This window comes from Xiphophorus maculatus, chromosome 15, assembly GCF_002775205.1.
Source record: "Xiphophorus maculatus strain JP 163 A chromosome 15, X_maculatus-5.0-male, whole genome shotgun sequence".
In the NCBI taxonomy this organism is placed as follows: domain Eukaryota; kingdom Metazoa; phylum Chordata; class Actinopteri; order Cyprinodontiformes; family Poeciliidae; genus Xiphophorus; species Xiphophorus maculatus.
In genome coordinates, this window is record NC_036457.1 from 10328291 (window position 1) to 10345270 (window position 16980).

The window sequence follows — 16980 nt, forward strand, 5'->3', positions numbered from 1 at the left end:
TGTGATATGTGATTCTATTGTTGAGTAAAAAGTCTCTGCAGGCACTCAACCTCAACAGGACTAACACTCAAATTCACAATCTACCACAGCTATTATTTACATTTAATTCCTCTGCTCTACCACCTTATTTTTGTTCTGCGTCTACCCCTGGCCTCTCCTCTTCCTCCCAGGATCTCATAGCAGGGAGTTCTACCCCCCATAGTTCCCATTTTCACTGGTAATGATCCCCCTCCTGTTTGCCTCCAGATTCGCCTGCCGGGCCCTAGAAACATGCATAATTAGCCTCTCAGTATGTGCAGGACCCCCGTCTCTCGTCCCCAGAATATAGCATTACTGCCATATTTTAGGTTTCTCAACTGGAGCCTTTTTTCATCATCCCTGTGTGTCCTGTCACAGCATAGGAATATTCCAGAGGGAAATGTGCATGTGTGTTTGTATTTCTGTCTGTTGCAGCAGGAGATGTGCGGAATTCAACTTGCAATCTCAGTTTTATTTATTTATGTCATTTTTGTGGAACTTTAAAATGCCAGAAAGAATTTTCTGAAACATTGTGGAGGTTAGAGATCCTAAAAAGACAGAAAATGTAAAAAAAAAAAAAACCCAAAAAAACAAACAAGCAAAAAAAAAAAAAAACAACACTCCAAATACTGAGATCTTAATTCTAAAATAAAAATATTGATTGGTATTTATCGACACTGTGGGAGCTGTTAAAAAGCAGCTTACTAAATGTTAATACATACAAAGCTTTACTGTTTCATGAAGAAAAACTGAGTATGATAAGGTTTGGGCAATGTAGACTAAAAATATCTACTGTATTTTGTGGTATTAATTGTAATATCAGTCTTTTTAGTTAGGTTTTACTTAGTTTAGGACCAGTTCTTGTGCAACCGCAATCTGAAAATGCAGTACAAAGAGGTGCTCTGTTTTCTCTCTGTAGATCTTAATGTTAGGAATATAACTCTGGGTTCTTTGAAAAGCATGAAACTGCAGAGTAATAAAAAACTCCCTTCACTTTAGACGAACATCTTCTTTGTGTCCTTTTATGTGAGAAGAGGCAAAATATCTTTTTGAGTAGCTCTCATTAGCTTTATTTATGATTCTCTGAGTTCAATTTAGGGTCATGGAAAACTTCAATTACTGCCTTTTATAAGGGAGAATATTTATAATCTCTTTTATTAGGTAAACTGCAGTACTTATATTCTGAATATGTACTTTAAACTCTTGGCTGAAATTCAAAGATGTCAAATGGTAAAACATTTCAAATGAACAATTTCCTCTTCCGAGCAGCCTTTATCAATTTACACATTACCAATGAACCAGAATACGTGCCTGGTGTTCATATTTTTAGTTCATAAATGTCAGAGTAATATAACACTTGTTTATTATTATGTGTTAATCTAAAATTATTGCCTTGAATCATAGAAAAAGTGATTATTCTAACACAAGGATGTGTTAACGAGGACAAGTATGCCATCTTATAGGCCAGAAAATTAAATCTTATCTGCTTTATTTGTGATATGAGGCAAAAGTCAATAGAAAGTTTATTGTATTGTCTAGATTAACTTACTTTGTTTTGTTTTACTGTGCATTGATAAATTATTACCAAGGTCTGGGCTGTCCTACATTTTAGTACTTCTCTAATTAAAAAAGAAATCTTTCTGTGGCTTTCCAACCTAGTTTAGATTTTCTCCCAATGATTTAATGACCACAGTGTAATTACAATAACTCAAGCAGTGACTAAAACTGTAAAAGAAGTTTGTTTTTCAAATATATTTATATATATTTTTTAAATATTAATTTTAAACCAATAAGAATTGTAATGCATCATGGATGAGACGCCTCAATAAAAGCATGTTTGGAAAGTTTTCCGATGTTTAGAGAAATAATGAAAACTGAAGAAACTTTACTACCTGTACAGTTCAGATTAGATTTATTTTCATAGATTTACAACATTACAAAAACACATTACAATCAGAAAGATACTGCACAAGTTTAACATATGCAAAGTGGACAAGAATGTAACATTTGCTCTTTAGAAAAACCATAAAGGTCTTGTAAAAGTTTACCAATTAAAAACATGAACAAAGCCCAGAATTTATTTAAATAGTGTCTACTGAACCGATGAGCAGCAATATTTTTTATTTTAATTATTTAACTAAATACGCCATTCCAGGGAAAACCAACTTCTTAGCATGGAGGTGGAAGTGTCATGGTTTGGGGATGCTTTGCTGCAGAAGGACCTGGCCAGCCTCACCACCAGACAACCCACCTTAGTTTCTTCACAGTATCCCATTGCTAAGATCAGCAACATGTATATCTTAACATTTTCTTTGCAAGATCTGAATATGTAATGGTGTGTCCTAATTTCTTTCACGACTGTGTGTATGTATGAGACAAAAATATACTTTCTTCGTTATTAAGATGGCAAGATGACAGTTGAAGCACACTTCAGAAAAAGCTTTATGTGCAGCTGCAGCACAACTGAACTTTCTCTGCCAAACTTTATTTCTTCTTTATTTTCAAGCTGTCAAACTGCCTCTCAAAATAAGTCAGTTTAGCAGTGAATAAATCATTTAAAAAGTCAGCTTTCTTCCCTTTTTCCTGAAGTGTGGTTGTCAAGTGTTTGATATACCTCAGAATAAAGGTGATGGCTGGGCTCTAGGAAGACCTGCCACCTCTTCTCATTATCATTGAGATGACAGATAAATACTTATACAGATACCAGACAGCAGCCATTTCTCCTCTTTCCTCATATCTTTTAATCTGTCTGCTGAGCTCTGCTTCTGCCATTCTCTCTCCGTCGCCGATTTCTCCTTTTATTTCTGTAATAATCAGATAGCTCAGACTGGCACGTGTCCCACTAGGGATTATGGAGCTTTCATTGTACCAGATATGCTATAGCTGAAGATCTTTAACATCACACCACATCATTTTATGAGGGTGTTTGCAACAGTTGCTGCTATTGTCTTGATAGCACAGTGTGAAAATTGCTAATTTGAGTCTGGAAACAGAAAAATATGTAGGAATAGGTGCGATTTGTGGTTCATTTTGGGCTGGTTAAATCATAAGGTCAACAAACTAGACAAATGAGAAGAACAGTTGCTGAAGCACACACACCTAAGAGCAAATTAGGATCCCAAAAAAACATGCATGTTTTTGTGTTGTGGATTAAAGTATCCATAGAAAAACATGAACTCGTCGGCAAAACCTGAACCCAGGACCTTCCTGCTTGTAGGTAGCTGACCACCATGCAGCTCACCATCCACTTATAAATTCATAAATAGTTATGTTTTAAATGAAATGGTGACAGGAACCTTGTTTCTAATGATACACTTCTAAAATTCAGGATACTAGCTCCCTCAAAGTTTGATGAAAAATGTGAAGACGTTTGCACTTGAATAATTTCCTTCATGTTCTACATCATAGTCCGTTCCACCAGTTGTTTCTACACACCAAAGTAAGAAAAGTGTGCCAGAAAGAGGAAAACAATGTTTTTTCAAAAATTTAGGTCAATAACTTCTAAAAAAGAGTAACACTTTTTCTTTGGGTTAATTGACTTAATGATTTTGTATTAAAATAAAAATAATGGATTCACAGCCCTTTTCTTTTAGCACCAATATTCACTAAGGGCTGTGGATAAACAATTTTGATTTTCTTTCATTTTTTTATTTTGCTAAAATGAATAAAGGCATTGAGATAATGCATACTGAGTAAAGTAAAATAGCTAAGAAAATGATATCATTCCTCTTTCTATATGATCCATTCCACAACTTTAGGTCTTTGCATGTTAAGAAATCAAACATGTTAACCAAAAATGATGAGTAAAAGGATATCAATACTATGCAGATAAAAACACTACATAATATACTTAATTTGGATGTCAGTAGAACCTGTGTGAATTAAATTTTTTAGTTTTATTTATATGATGCTGATTCACAACAAATTAATTTTAATGCAATTTACAAAACAAATGATTAAATCTATACTGCTCAAAAAAATAAAGGGAACACTTTAAGTGTTAAACACCTGTTTAAGTGTTCCCTTTATTATTTTGAGCAGTGTATTTACATGAAGATACATTTTACATTGTGTCCAATCAAAAAAAAAAAAATCAACTACATGCATTGTTAGCATTCACTGATTGGCAAAAAGATCCAATTGTAGAGATCAACATCTGGTGTTTGCCAATCATGGGTGGTCAAATAAAAATTAAAAAAAGATGTCATTAGCCGACCTCTGTGCATTTCTAATTATTTCAAAAATTTTCCCATTGTCATTTTCCTTTAAAAGTCTTTTCATAATAGAGTAATTTATGTTTTCATTTAAGTTCCTGCCTTAATTCTTTAATTCTGCATAACATTTTTTATGTCATAAAATTTTAAAGAGCTTATAAAAAATAAAACTTTATGCTCCTCAACCTAAACTAATGATCACTGACACAGACGGGATGTTTGGGGTCGTTGCTCGCCTAACACTCTGCCCTTCTCACAGGGATGATGAACATGCTCTGATCATCCAGTACTGCCAGACGCTGGGCGGAGAGGGCTCCCCGTCCAGCCAGCCGCAGAGCCCCGCCCAGATACTACAGGCTGTTGAGAGGGAGGAGAGAGGCGAGTTGGAGCGGATCATCGCCCGCCTGGAGGAGGAACAGAGGTGACTTTTAAGCACATTAAAAAAAGGATATTCTAATTTAAATTGTTTATCATGCCTGATTGTTCAGATTGAGAAAAAATAATTCTGTTAAACTTTGCAAAAATCAAGTTTTACGGATGCTGATATTTTACAACATGAAAGTAAAGGTAAAGAGGCTTCATTTCCTTACACTGTTATTGTAATCTGTTCACTGTTGCTGCGTAAAGCAAAGGAGACTCCAAGTGTACACTTCCTGTAACTCTATTGGCTCTTGCACACAAAGTTTGATTTGTAAATGGTAAGAAGAATGACTGCAAAGTCTATTGTTGTGGAAATGCTTTTTGCAGAGCCAGGAGCTCGGCTGGAGTGATTTAACACTGATTACACACATACACTGGCTCTGTGGGAGAGCTGTGGGAGCTTTACTGCCAGGCTCATAAATGCCAACTTAAGTAAAGCACTGCAGCTTATGGTTCTGCATTGAGAAGGAAAGAAAGAAAGGATGGAGGGAGGTGAGAAATTTGGCCTGGCAGGTCCTTTGCGTTTGTTTACCCACATCAGTAGGAATTAACTGAGGTAGCAGAAAGCAGAGGAAAACGTTAATGAAGGACTTTTGTGCCGCATCCCACTGTGAAGGTACAAACCAAGGTTGCTGAGCTTCTTATTTAATTTGTAATATTTATGAGTTAATGAAGACTAACAAGAATGACAGGTGGTAATCTTGAGGAGGTGATGAGAGTTATTCAGTCTTCCAGGTGTTCGTAATGGATTTATTCTAGCATTTCCAACTATCTCAGGACACTGCAGAGGGAGTACGAACTGCTAAAAGAACAGCATGGCCAACGAAGCGCCCCAGCTGGAACACCCTGGGAGTCAGAGGGCCAGTCCACTCATCCTGACGAGGCTGATCTTCTGGCTGAAGCCAAGCTGCTGCGGCAACACAAAGGCCGGCTGGAGGCGCGCATGCACATCCTGGAGGAACACAACAAACAGCTGGAGTCGCAGCTCCACCGCCTGCGACAGCTACTGCACCAGGTTACTGAAGTCTTTCAACTCCTTTGAAATATTTATCACCAAAATTCAAAAGTTACATGTCAGGAGAAAAGCTATGTACGACATTTGTATTCTCCTGACTTCTTTCTGCAGCTCAAAATGCTTGAATCTGTGTTTTCACAAACAAATGGAGTATTATTTAGCTTTACAAGTATCGTATGTTTTTATATTCCTCCCAAAAAGGTGGTACTATTTGAGAACTATGCACTGCATTTATTTTTTTTTCACTACATATCAGTCACTTACTGGCCAAAGTATTAAAATATCAACAGAGTGAAATTTTGCTGCAAGAACAAGAATGGACTGCAGAAGAATTGAGCAAATATATCACCTCTGATCAGTTATCTGTCCTGAAAATTATTTATCTGGACAAGAAAAAGTGAGAACTGCTACTGTGAAGCATCAATTCAAATGTGAGGTTTCTACAAAATCCACAAAAACGTAAAGATAAATTTATTCTAAAAGAATCTTATTTCATCTGACAAAGCAAATTTTGTTGAAGATCAGTCTTTTCCAGTATAAAGAAGCTCCACATAGGCAAAAGTAAAACTGATTTCTCCAGAGAAATTAGTTTTGCTCCTATGAAGTCTCCTTTGACTCCACTCCTACAAAACTATAATTAAAAGGTTATTTTCCCCTGTTAGCTGTATTTACTATTAATTCATTAGGCTTTTTGTGGAGGAGCAGCAGGACAGTAATCACTGTTTAGAATCACACAAACACCAGCTGATGGAAGCATCTCAGAACAGCACATTAATTTATTAGAGGAAGCGAAAAATTAAATAAAATAGCAGCATGTAATAATTTAATAATCCAAACTTGTAGTTAATGTTGCACTTCCTTGCTACATCTTTTTATTCTTGACCTGTTGTTTATAAAAACTAACAATAAGCTGATACATTAGATCTAAATCATATCGCTGCCTTCCTGCCTCCACCATTGATTCCCCCACCTTTCCATCAATACCCTACAGATTTGTTTTGGGTCTGCTGACCTAATAGCTCACGGAGGTTAGATTGCTTGTGCAGAGCACAATAAAGGGCAGTGCTGCAGCTAAAGAAAAAAGAAAAAACAAACAATCCCAACTGAGAAAACAAGCAGACAAACAGACTTTCTGATTGGTGCAAAGCCGGAAACATGGTGGCAATATATGTTAAGATGCAGATTGCTCAATCAGGACCACAATCTCTGAGGAATGTTTCCGAAACCTTGTTGAATGTCTCTTAGGAATTAAGGCAGTTCTAAAAGTCTATGTGGATCCCATACTAGCAAGCTGTACCTAATAAAGTGTCCAGTGAATATGAAGCATGATTCATAGCAAATCCTATTTCAATGCACTTCCAATTGATATTCTGTTATATGGATTCCTATAAATTCAAAATTATATTAGACCAGCTCATTCCAGTATAATCCAACCACTCCATCATATTCAGGTCCAATTACATGGAGTTCACTTCAATCCTAATTTTAATTCGCTGCAGTCAAATTCAGTTTTCAGAATTATGTATTGCCAAATTGATTGAAAGGTTAACTAGAGAAGTCCAGACGATTGCATTGAGTCTTTGACCAGTTACAACAATGAAATAGTAATCCATAAAATGTAAAAGACTGAAATGTGGGTGAATCAATTTTGTTGGGTACAAAACTGAATCAAAAGAAGTTTCACTTTAATAGCATCTTGAAATCTCTGAGCAGTTCCTGTATCAATCGATTACTTTTACTCTAAAATGTTCTGGGAATATGAATATGAATTAAGACTATTTTTGCTGAGCGAGGGAGCAAAATAGAGCCTTTTAAAGCATCAAAGTCTAGAATTAACTCCACCTAAACCTTTTTAAGTAATATTAGCTGAGTGAAAATTCAGCACTGATAATATTGAACATAATTTGTTACTCCAGGCCCTCAATAAAAAAAAATAAATACAAGTTTTAACCATCCAGATGATTTCTTTTTCCTACTGATTTGTAAGTTTTGTCACAAAAGCCAAAGATTTATTTATATTAATAACATCTTGACTGCCATTGTCATGGCAACCACATTTCTTATGCACACCATGCCACCCTTCCGCTGTTGTTTAGCTTGCATTGGCAGCTTTTTACTCTATTGTTTTGTGTGTGTGTCACTGCTCTGTTGTAAATAAACTGAAGTACAAGCAAGAAAAACCAAAACAGTTCAAGTGAAGTAGATCAAACACTAGACAAAATCTGGCTTTTTTGAAAGTATTTTTCTTAAGGATTGAATTTTTCAGCAAATTCTGAAGTGAAGTGACACTGACACCGTCTCTGAAAAACAAATACAAACATAATGCAGCATACACAAGTACCAGTGTGAACATATTGCATCCATCATTTCATTACATATAAACTGGTATTGTTTGAAATTTGAGTCTCTGGAGACCTAACAAGGTGTCGGTGAGTCATTCTATGAGCTGCAGAAGTTTAATGCCAAACTCAAGGATGAATTTTGAAAAAGCCAGCCTGCCTGATTGCTCGCTTTAAATCTACACCCCTTAGGGTCAACCAAACCTCTGACCTCAGTTATTTTAAGACAAGCCTTAAGATAACGGTTGGACTCTGTGGCTGTTTCCAGGGCTGTTGGCTTCGCTCACGCTTAGGCGACAGCAAATAAAGAAGATGATGGTTATTAGAGATGAGGAGGAAGTAAAAGTTTCTCTAGTTTCAGGCAGAAACTCCAAAGAAAATGTGAGATTCTGATAATGAATGTTGTAATGTTGTGCTCCAATCTTGGAAAAATAACTTTTTTTCATTGATTTAACACCACTGATCCTTATCAGTGATAGCAATTAAGATAGCTAATGGTGAAATTCTTTTATTAAAGGTGATTTTGTGAGTCTCCTACTGTAATTGCCCTGTTAAAAAAGCAATTAAAAGTCAGCACAGTCTGTCTGATTGTGACAGGTTATCTGTGTTTACTGTCTGAGTTACTTTGTGTGCTTGGAGCAAAAATGTAACAACATTAATGGAGACTCATTAAACTTTTATACTGTTTCTTTCTATGTGGGTGCAATAACATTTGCTATATCTTTTGGCAGAGTTTCATAACTTTCATTTCAATCATTTATATTGGATTTTAGGAATTTGTCTGTCGCCCGCGGAGAAAAAAAAATCCTTTGAGGTCCTTGGATGAGTCTCACTGGAGTTTTTATTCTGTGGGAAACTTTTAGTGGGGACTTTGAGAAATGTTTACATAATTCAAAAGTCCTAACAGCCTCATTGTGCCCCCCACATGCGCACCCCTGCTTTTGCGTTTGCCAAGCAGGGTGTTTTGTTTGGATATCTGAATTTTTTTCCTTTTTCTCCTCCTCTATCAGCCGGAGGTAGACTCGAGAGTAAACGGAGCATCATCCCCGACTGTGCAAGATAGAGGACCACTTATGGAAAACTCAGGTGAGACAGTTCAGCCTTGATGTATTGCACTTAAAACACACACACACACACACATGCACGTCTGCGTGTCTGTCTTAAATATGAGAATCTACCTCTGAAAATCGATCACTCGTTGCTCTGAAAGACTAGGAAAATGATTGTTGCGGTAGGATAGCGAAGTGTATCCTGTTACTGTAAACACACCTCTCTGTGCCTGTGTGTGTCCAGAAGAGCTGCTTCCCCCCCAAAACAGCAGCTCTGACCTGGCAGATGTAATGGAGCAGATTAACAACTCCTTTCCTGCATGCAGTCGTAAGTTTCCCAGTCCTCCTCCACCTCCCCCCAGCATCTGCATGTTTGTCAAAAGTCACCGTCGTTTTTTTTTAGTTGGAGAGCTCCCTCTGTTTGGTTTGTTATTCTTTTCCTAAGCACATTGTGACTGACTTCAATTAGCCATTCTCTAAAAACAAGTCAGCATATACTTAGTTGCTTCATGATTTATCTGTTTTTTTTATAACTCTCAATTACTGGTATGTTGTTTGACTAGTAAAACGTTTACTAGTGTTTCCATAAATGATCAAATGTGTCCCATAAATATTGGGAACGGCAAATCTTCTTTACAACATGATTGGATTTTCTGGATTTTATGGATTAGTTAATTCCCGCCTTTGAAATGCTGCTGGCCAAACACACTGCGGTTATATCAGCTCGCGCTCTTCACAGATAATCTGTCAGGCTGTTGCAGCTCTCAGCAAGTGTTCATGTTCAAACGTTGAACATCAAACAGTGCTCAGGACTCTATCTTTTAAGAAAAGTTAAAGTTATATCAGAGGTCCATGGCTTTGCTCTGCTACAAGTCAGTTACCTGTAAACAAATCCAACAGCATTTGATTTTGAGGCATTTATTCCTTTTTTTTTCAAATAGACACAATCTTCTGACCTAACATGTTATTGTCAGATTTGATCCACTATTACTGTAACATTGGAGCAACATCTAAATGACCACTGAACAGACATGGGTTTAAATTCCCACAGCCCTGATTTGGTGTGAATTTCTTATTCACTTGACTGTAGGATCTTGTCACATATCCTCAGCAGATAACTGCAAAATCTGGAGTCTGTTTTACCACTAGTGAGACCTAAAATTAAACTTGTGTCCAGTTTTGCTTTTAGAAAGTGTATTAAACAGTTGAAATGTAACTATTTGAGAGAAGAGAAGTTTTAAGATTTTGAAAAGAAATACTTCAGGGTTTGAGTACGATTGCTGATGCACAACTGAACTTTACCCTCTATGGCTTTTCTGAGTGAAAGGAGGATTTAGTTTAAAGTACCACACTCAGCTTTTTGGTTCACTGTTGGCCAGAGCTGTGGTATTGTTGCAGCACTCGACCTTTGACCTGTTGAGCTTCACTTTCCAATCTGGGAAAGATTCACTGCTCAATCCGTGATCAGAGTGACACATTTGACCAGATTTACAGATGTTTTCGCAACACTCGCTCAGTTTGGTTTTATCTAGATAAATATGTTGGTTATTTTCCATATAATATTGATTTTAAAGTTAAAAAACAGGTCAAACATGCCAAAACAATTAAAGAAAGCTCTGCTACGAAGAGAAGAGACCTGTAGAAATGTTTTTTCACACAATCTTCCTGATTTGTCAGCATTTTCTATCCATTCCTCTCCACTGTGATGATCCTTCACTGTTTGTCTTTATTCACTCATTGCATCATAAACTCACCATCACCTGCCTACATGCATGTTGTCAAATTTGATGTTTAAGTAGTCTGTGAAATGATCCTTTTGAATGAATAGACTGAAAAATAATCTTTTTGATGATATTCTAATTTATTATTCTGTATCCTAGTGATATAAAACCTTACGTCCTTTAAGTTTAAAGTGCATCTTTTATCATCACTTAAATACCCTATTTGGTATGCTGTAATAAAGTAAAACCCTTGTTACCCAAGTTGAAACAATATTCACTTTTGTGAACGTTAATTAAGACTGATTATAAAAATGCCCAAATATTGAAACGAAGCTCGCCGCATTTAGATTGCATTCAATTTTCGGAGTTGGAACCGAGATGAGGGCATTAGTTAAAAATCCATTCTAATCTCGCATGCGCTCCAGCGATATTAGGCTTCAGTTCCTGCTCAGCTCCGAGGCAGCGGGGAATGAGTTGGATGTGTGCAACAAAATGAGGAATGCACCCGCGGGCTGATGATTTACCGCTAGACGAATGCAAACAGATGAACTGATAATTCAAAGCGTTAAACTGCTGTTTTGTTTTCTCTCCCACAGCCTCAAGCCTCTCCTCAAGACCACAGGTGAGACAGTTTTCCTCCATCCCGACACCAGAGCTGTAAATTAATCTGCATAGCATGAGTAGCTTGCGCTTTGGTTTTTGTTCTATTGTCTGGTTTGTGTATCAGTAATTAGTAAAGATGGGTGAAGTTGGAGCAGAGCACATTTTAGAAGTGATTACAGTTGCTGCCACAAAAGCATTGCCCTCCTCAAAGCCTTCACTTCCTTGCATATCAGAAGGTTTGGGAGAAAGAGCTGACTAATGGATCTCTGGGGAGTTCCATTTGTCGGCCCCCTCATCCTCTCCGGTTTGAGGCCAGGGCGCGTTTTAAGACAGAAGTACAGTAAAAGCTTTTGCCACTGACCTCTTCCCACTGTAATTATTCACCCCTGTCTTGAACTCTGCAGCATCCCAACTTTCTGACAGTTTCTTATTAACTTCTAATAAAGGTACTACTGACAAGTTAAAATTTTTTACATGGTGTTAATTTGGTTTAATTTGGTCTTTGTTCCTTTTTCTTCATTGAACATTTCAGGTGGTTTGGCCATTCTGTCTGTGAAGTTTTGTGCAGATATTTTCGTTTTTAGTATTTATAAATAGTCCGGGAGAATGTGGAATTGATATTTTCCAGATCTGGATAACTATGGAAAATAAAATACTGTAATGTAATGTACTGTAATTATTACTCCTTTGTCCATCCACTCTTTTGTCCTTCCTTCCAGTCTGCTGTTTTTGGAGGTTCTATATTTATAGTGTGACCACTCTAGAATAGCCTCCATAAATGCCTGCTGAACATTTATTTATATATGTGTGTGTGTAAACACGTGTGTGTGTGTGTTTTCCAGTTTGGGTAAATATGTATTGAGAGTTCTGGAGTTTGAAGTCTAGAAAATGTTAAAGGATTGGCATAAAAAATGTGTAGGATTCACAGAATAGTCGCATAGCATGGAAATGATTAGAAAGGGAAAAAACTCCAGCAAAATATTTTGTGCTTTTCTTTACAGTTTAATAACCAAGAAGATACCAACACTGAAAGTTGATCATCACAAAGTTAACTAAACATTATTATAATCATGTATTAGTCATATACGATGTTACACTGTTACAAGTTTGTCACAAAAGCATTATTAAATCAACCAAATAGCAGATCTAATTTATTCTGTCGCTCGTATTGCAGCAATAACTCATTCAGTTTTCAAAATTGCTCATTTTTTGCTTGACCTGTTGATCAGGCTCAGATAATTCAGATTTCGTTTTTTTTCTGCTGCTCGACAGAATGCACCATGCACTCAGCAACAGAGAGCTACTTCCATTTGCATTAAAAGTGAGAGCACATTTCACCTTTATGACTCATAAACTCCCAGCAGTCCGAATTTATAATGGGATAAAAATAAACCTTCACAAACCAGCACCGTCTGTGGTTTTCCACTGGTGTCAGAAGCAACAGAAGGTAAAGCCATTTGATGAATATCTGATTATTGCATCATGATTATTATTTTTTCTACTTCAACGCAGATTAAATATCTATTCCTGAAAGTATATTAGAAAAGCACAAATATGGTCCTACTATTTTGCTTGATTGAATATCCATGTACTAGATGCAGATGATTGTAAGATTCTATAGTTTGAATCTAATATTTACTGCCTCTTATTCCAAGTGTGTTAACAAGACACACCTTTAGATAGTTGAAAGCATTGAAATGGCCGATTAAAAAAGAGAAGAGCGGATTAATCGAAGCAATAAATAAAAGAATCACATTATTTTCTAATATAGTCCAACCCTGTCTTTCATTTGATCTGTGTTGGACAACTAGAACTTAGACGATGTGTGTGGATATTTCCATATACTGGTTGGAAATCTGTGACATTTGACCTCCCTTCACACAAGATACTGTAGCTACAAAGTCCACATGGCCTTATCCATCCAACACCACCCCCTATCTAACTGCATTAAGACCAGGTTAGTGGTATCATGGTGACTCACCACTGAATATCCCAGCAATAACCTAATAATACTAATCCATATGAGCCAAATTAAATCAGAATTATATAATTCCTTCTGGGGTCTGGTGTATTATGTTAATCACAGTTCAGTTTCATTGGTTAGTCTTACTGATATAACACCCACTCATCATGAATTTTTCATGTTCACACTTTCGCTAAGCCTTATTCTTTTTGTCCTTGGACAGTTTCTCATGCAGTCTGTTGGCTTGTGCACAACCCAGTCATTTATAGGTTAAAGTCCAATTTCTAAGCTGGCAGTTGTGGTTTCATACACGCCCACCACCTCCACCTTACTGCGTTCCTAATGGACAGTAACTGGATTTAGCCACTTAAGTCAATTTTCCAGCTCTCAAACTTAGATTGCTATCTTCAAACTTATGATTTTTTTTTTCTCCGACTGTAATGTTCTGATGTGGGGAAATGTAGCAGTGCTCTCAAATTAACAAAAAACACCTTTTAGTTGGTTCACTCATCTTCAGATGAACTCTGAAGACGAGCAAAGTTCAGTGTTGCAACAAGATTTGCTTCTCTGTTGGTTTTGAAATGTTTTTTGTTTTTCAAAATGATGTATTAATGTTTTCTGTTTGTGTTTTTCAGGCCATGTGAAGACCAGTATCATTCCCAATCAGATACAATTCCCTGCCCCAAAATCCCAAAGACGCACAGGAGCAGACAACTGAACTTGTTTTACCATCTCGTCTTGTACTATGCAACTGTAGATTGTACCTGAACTTGATTGAACTTGTGTCAGTTTATTTTTTCTTTAGATTTCCAGATGTACTGTATAGCAAAATATGGTTTCTTACAAAAGATTGGTTTGGAATTTGTGATCGGATTTTGCCTTCACTGGGAATCAAACTGTTACATTTCGTGTCATTCCACTGCTGTGTAACATTTAGCTTCTTTGTATTGGTCCATGAAAGTAGCATTTAAGGGGGTGGGAACGATTAAAGAAGACACTCGGTGGCTGACAGGATAATTTAGGAATTGTAAAGTCACTTTTAAAATCTGTCCTGTAGCATGTTTGATGTCAAGTTCCCCTTTAAAAGCGTTAAAATGCCGGCAGACTTTGTCTCAACTCTACCCTTTCTGTGCCTATAAGAGTTTGTCATTCCAAGTGTGGAGCTGCTCTTGAATTATTCTGGGATTGTGCATAAAGATGGAAAAAAATATATAGATTTTAATCTTGGTTTGTAAGAGGCCCGTCACCATTACGTAGAATAGACTTTGTTTTGGAGATATATGTTAATAAATCAGAGTAAAGCCATGACTGCCTTGCTACCTCAGACTCGTAGACACAGTTTTGTTTTTGTGGTTGTTGAAAGCAGTTGTGATCATTTTCAAACATGGACAACCTGGTTTAGCGTTCTAAGCTTTAGCTTACTGTATTGGTGTACACTGCGACGAGGAGTAACCAAGTTTTAAAAAAAAATTTAAAAAATCTGTGGGTGTGTGGCCTGCAGATGCTAGTCCCCATGATGAGCATCGTCCCTTCATCTGTTGTTGGGTTTTCCTAACTCGTCATGTCGTTGTGATCTATGCCGTTCTGTAAAACTTGTGAGACTGACCAACACTACTATAACCACCTCCAGCTGTCAACTGGTGTTATTGATGATTTTTAACGATTATAATCACGATGAATCTTATGGCAGAACTGTGTCGCTTCTCCTGAGGTATGTAAAATAGATCGACAACACTACATGTAATATGGCTACATTGTTTTATTCTAAATAAAATTTTTATAATAAATGCCCCTCTTCGGTGCAGTTCTTTTTCTCAATTTTTTGCCTTTTAATTTAGCTGTCTGATCGTTGATTAATATTGTAAACATAAAACAAAATAAGCTTCACTGATAAATTTGGTTTTGGGGATATTTGTCTCATTGCTGGCATCTTCGCAGAAGCCATCCAGCTGGAGTCATTAGTATTTATCAAGGGAATTGACCACGCCGGGAGAGGGGTCCATCATTATTACATGTTTGTAGAGAGCCTGCTGAGCTGCACCTGAGAAAATGGATCATTCAGAATGAGTGATGAAAGAATAATTAGCTTTTTCACCTTGTACAATTTGAGTCGGTCTGGCTGTGGTTCAGATTACTTCAGCTGCCTTTCCCCATCCATCACACACTCTTCAGTGTTTGTCAGCAAGTTGCTACCTCCAAGCTGCAGCAGGGCTGGATTGGGCGGTGGGATTTCCTACGATTTCCTAAGACATGCTGTTGTAGAGTCCATGTAGTCAATTTCAGGATTTTTTTTTTTAAAATGCGTTTGGCACACTTGCATTTATTATGTTGCTTTAAGGCTGGCCAATAAGTTGATTTTTATCGATTTGATTGAATTTTCTGGTTTTGAAGATGTAATTTATGGAAAATCCTTTCTTCACCTCGGGTTTCCATTGTACAGAGTGATATTTTTTGACATGTTTTGCAACTTTTTTTAAGGAAATGTGTGGGTATTTTCCAGCAGTGAGTATGAAGAAGAGTTCAGAAAAATCCTGGTTTTCCAGACTTTGTTCCCAGCCCCAGTGTCTGAATGATTCTTCCATCTATCAATATTCTTCTGGAAATAGATTCCCATATTGTCATATGGGATCCTGCAGGGCTTGATATTTAGTTCTCTATTTTCTTTGTACTTTCTGCATCTCAGTTCTGTTTTTAGAAAGCATAGTATTGAAGAGACTTAATTTTTGTCCCTGATTTTACTAGTAGGTCTCCTGGGCATTGTTTTTAGTCAGATTGAGATAAAAAAAATTATTTATCATTTTAGCTCCTATATCTATTCCTACATATGTATTTATTTTTATTTTACTAATGTTCTGAGTGTTCTTATAGATAGTGGCTTTGTTGGCAGCAGCTTTTACAAGTTCAATATTTAAAGCCTTATTGTAGAAACATATACTGCACACTAAGAGAATTTTTGCATTTATGCTTTAAAAGGTTTGCTGATACTTACAGTAGTCAGGGAATTTAGGCCTGGAAAGTACCATTTTGACATGAAGAATGCTTAGAAACAAAGCATATTATGAAAACGTATATTGTGTTTCTCAAAATCTCTTAAGAAGTTTAGAGCATGTTAAGGTCTTAAAATAGTTTTACTTGTAAGGCACTGACCAGACATTAGCTGAAGTTTAGCAGAACATTATTTTTTCCTCAAACAAATCAAGAGAGCTTTCTGCTGCAGGCAAGATGCTGACTACAGTTGACTCCACAGAGCCCCGGATAGAAATTACCTCTCTAAAATCCAGACTTGTACTCCACCTTTTTTAATTATTGCATGATTTCTTTTCGCCCCCAGTCTGCTTAGGTGTGGTGCCTCCTGCCTGTAGCTGTAAATCAAAATCTGACCTTGCCTCCTGTATTACACAGTAAAATCAGCCCCAGTAAGCAATCTGTCAGACCAAATTATACCTCCATGGGAAACTTTCTACAAGGTAAAAATCTGCAATTATTACACTCTGTCAAATTCAGATAGGTTTTGACCTCGTCTAACTGCTTGTTCCTTGGTGCAGCGTTTTGTGTCTTTCAGGTTACACAACCCCATCTTATCTATCCCTCAGAAGACACTGTGATTTCTGCTCTATCAGTGAATTCCCACCGCATCT

General features: G+C 36.9%; 1 protein-coding gene across 8 annotated transcripts in view; it reads left to right on the forward strand.

Annotated features, from left to right (window-relative positions):
- The window catches only part of utrn (utrophin), a 180002-nt gene extending 164869 nt beyond the window's left edge, over positions 1–15133 (forward strand). For 7 of the 8 annotated variants that reach the window (XM_023347826.1, XM_023347829.1, XM_023347825.1 and 4 more), the window contains 6 exons: positions 4492–4653; positions 5430–5667; positions 9017–9092; positions 9300–9383; positions 11373–11398; positions 13978–15133. In XM_023347826.1, coding sequence (XP_023203594.1) covers positions 4492–4653; positions 5430–5667; positions 9017–9092; positions 9300–9383; positions 11373–11398; positions 13978–13986 — 595 coding nt within the window. In that variant the 3' untranslated portion in view covers positions 13987–15133. The remainder of the gene's footprint in view (positions 1–4491; positions 4654–5429; positions 5668–9016; positions 9093–9299; positions 9384–11372; positions 11399–13977) is intronic. The other variant, XM_023347830.1, reaches the window with a different exon arrangement.
- Positions 15134–16980: the final 1847 nt, after the last annotated feature.